The 3,199-nt window shown below is 41.5% G+C and overlaps 1 protein-coding gene across 1 annotated transcript; it reads right to left on the bottom strand.

The window, feature by feature from the left end:
• Nucleotides 1-302: 302 nt before the first annotated feature.
• Nucleotides 303-2,945, bottom strand: LOC139298078 (probable N-acetyltransferase camello). The gene is made up of 2 exons (XM_070920914.1): nucleotides 2,862-2,945; nucleotides 303-1,305 (listed from the first exon to the last, which is right to left on the bottom strand). Exon 2 carries the CDS (start codon nucleotides 1,294-1,296, stop codon nucleotides 622-624), a length of 675 nt encoding a protein of 224 aa, XP_070777015.1. The 5' UTR covers nucleotides 1,297-1,305; nucleotides 2,862-2,945; the 3' UTR covers nucleotides 303-621.
• Between the last annotated feature and the right edge of the window lie 254 nt (nucleotides 2,946-3,199).

The raw sequence follows: 3,199 nt of genomic DNA, 5'->3' as shown, positions 1-3,199 counted from the left end.
CACCAATTCAACTTTTTCTCTCCTGTTATCTCCAGAGTGCTGATCCGAGGTAACATGAGGCCACGAGGGATTAAAGTGGCACTAAAAAGTGAGTTGGCTGCCTGCCACGATTTAACAAATCTAACCGATAGCAGAAACACTGACAAAAACTATTTAATGTGGATTGGTCATGTCGTGGCCGATACCTGATCCGCTTAATAAGGATCAGATCCCTAATGGTACTGCCCTAATGGTAAAAAAAAAAAAAGAAAAGAAAAAGAAAAAGGAAATGAATGCTACAAAATTGTAGAAGCATGTTCAGATCTATCAATTTATTCTTAGTATCAGGTAGAAATTAAAACCTTTACAAAATTAAATAATCAAATGACTTTCAATAAGCTCGATCAACACAAACTCTTTAACTGCATGACCAGGGAAGGAGAAGATATCTCTATCAACTATGAAACAAAATACAATGATCAATCTGTCCTGTGTGTGTTTGTAACAAGAGAAAACATGCCTACCCAGCTGAGTGTTTGGTTGCCTTAACTGCAGTGCATGCTGGGTAAACAAAAGGGTGAATGGACGGTACTGTTGCCCTGAAATGTTACACAGTCTTTGTGTGTCTAAGTTTAAGACCACTCAGTCCCTTTTATCATCTCTCTGTAAATCGAGTCTGTACTCAAACAGAGTGAAGTTTGTGACTTTGGCAACGAGCTCAGGAACGACAAACTCTCTTATCTTCTCGTAGCCCATGTGCTCATAGAGCTTCTGAGCGTCCGTCTGCACCACAGAGGTGTACAGGAGGACTGCTGCATAACCCCTGTCACGAGTAAAATCAGCTACTGTCCGACACAGAGCCTTAGCGATGCCCATCCCGCGGTGACTGCGGCGTACAGACATGCGTTTCAACTCCAAGCACTGGGGCGCATTCTCATTAGGGAGGCAAGCCACGGTGCCGACTACCCGGCCGTCACTTTCAGCCACCCAAAAACACGAGTCCTTGTGGTTCAGGTAGGTCTCACTGATGCTGTTGAGGTCCTTCTTGAGGGAGGTGTCGATGTAGCTGTTGAACATGTAGACGACAGACTGCCGGGCCCCGGCCAGGAGGAGGGTGACGGCCAGGATGGGTAGCAGGAAGGACTTGGAGCTGGTCAGGAGGGCGCAGAACGTGCACATGAGCACCATTTGGGTCAGCGGCTGTTTCAGAAGGTGCATGAAGGACGACGGCACATGCTCGCTCATCCCCAGGGTGAAGATCTCCTTCACTGCCTCATCATCGTCATCCTGATACTTCCGGATCTGAATACTGGCCATGACTCAGCCCTGCATTTTAAAAACAACAGTCTGCAATCATATGTTCATTCTTTTGTTCCGTCTTGTTTCTTTTCAGCATCACAGTGTGCTGAAGTCTGTCCCTACGTCTCTAAACCGTAGTGCGTAATGTATAAAATCATTACTGAGATTTTTTAAGTAAAAATAATAACCATTTGCTAGCATATTCTCCATTTGAGTCATGATGAATTGAATCATTTGGATTTTTCGGTTGCTGGTCCAACTAGACATCACTTCGTGCTCTGGTAACTTGTAATGTATGTAACAGAGGTGTTAAGTATACAGTGCCATATGCTGTGGTATATTTACTGGCACTTATAGACTTCTTTCACTTGACAACATTTCATAGGAAAATACTGTACATTTTGATCAATTCATCTGACAGCTGTAGTTCCTACTTACTTAACCGATAAATATTTTCCATGCTAAACTAATAATTAGCTTGTATGCTGGGAGGCTTTGCTATTAGAGCCTGACTGATAAACGGTGCCAGGAAATATACAGGCTGATTTCAGCTCATCACAGACATATATCGATGTAGGTGTATACGATAGCCGATGAGTTACAATAAATTGTAGAAGTGAAATGCCAAAGATCAGCTTGAGGTAAATGAAAAACAGTGTCTCCATTACATTGTTTGTCCCCGCAGGAGCCCTGACATGTATGTCAACTGTAAAATGACTGGCTCTGCACATATATTGGTCAAAATTCTTTAATAATTCAATTTGAGGGATCCCCATCAAAAGAGTTTATGTCACGAGTTTATGTTAAAAGAGTAATCAGTATGGCTCTTATTGCTATAGTTTAAAGTACCCAATAGTGGAGTAAGTGGGGTACTTAAACCACAAAATATAGATAATATAGAGCTTACATTGCAACACATTAATAAAGGTCTTAAAGGGACCCATTTCAGAATAAGACCATCTTTTACTGTAACAGACAAACTATTAATAAATACTTATTTTCTTTTACATACTGTATGTGACTTTATGAATGCAGGACGTTTACTCTTATTGCGTATTTTAGACTTTTTCCACTCATCCGTCCTTTTTTCTATTTTATAAACTCAATAGTCAATCAAAACGGATTGTAATCATTACGTGCAGCCCTGTGTTGTGCGGAAGGCAGAGAAACACTCATTGGGGAACCAACAACTTACAGTAAACACTAAACCAACCATGAAATATCATTGCTGCAGGCTGAAGCATCACGTTTCACCTGTGATCCCAATGACAGTGGAATGTCACGCGAGAGTCAGTTTTAACGGTTTAAACAGAATAACTATCGTTAGTAACGCTAACTTTGCTAGCTATCGACCATCTTTAGCACGTAATCATTCAGCATTAAACTAAAAGAATATTCAGAGCATACTTTAAGACAATGTCCACAGACGACAAGACTTTAATTCCACTGATTAACTGTCAGCTAACAGCAGCTAGCATTAGCGCTAGCCTCACAAAGCTGCTAAAGATTTGATTGCGCTGCTTTGATTTGATTTGCTCCGAGATTCTCCGGAGGAACAAACTGGGTGAATAATCATGACTTACGTGTTTTATTTCACTGTTTGACAGCAGGGTCTGAATGTGCTGAACGCTGCAAAGTTGCCAGAAGTCAAAATCGTCTCATATCAGTTCACTTCCTCGCCTCGGGTTTGCTGCGTTCAACAAAATCAATCGTCCCGGACTTCCAGTGCGGATCTTCGTTAGCTTAAACTCCATCCATTTTGCCATATGATTCTTAAAACGTCTCTAACTGTCACTGTTAAATTTCCTGATATATTCGATGCAGAAAGACAACCAGGCTGCTGATGTGAAGTGTTTTCCCACTGGGCTGCTGATAATTTCACCACGGATATAGATAATTACGAGCTGTACGATATGACCTG

The sequence above is a fragment of the Enoplosus armatus genome, chromosome 15, assembly GCF_043641665.1.
Source record: "Enoplosus armatus isolate fEnoArm2 chromosome 15, fEnoArm2.hap1, whole genome shotgun sequence".
In the NCBI taxonomy this organism is placed as follows: domain Eukaryota; kingdom Metazoa; phylum Chordata; class Actinopteri; order Centrarchiformes; family Enoplosidae; genus Enoplosus; species Enoplosus armatus.
Note: the sequence above shows the minus strand (reverse complement) of the source record. Positions and strands in the feature narration are given on the sequence as shown.

What these genes read in the sequence shown, in the direction of transcription:
- LOC139298078 (XM_070920914.1), bottom strand. Translation starts at nt 1,296, where the DNA reads ATGGCCAGTATTCAGATCCGGAAGTATCAGGATGACGATGATGAGGCA.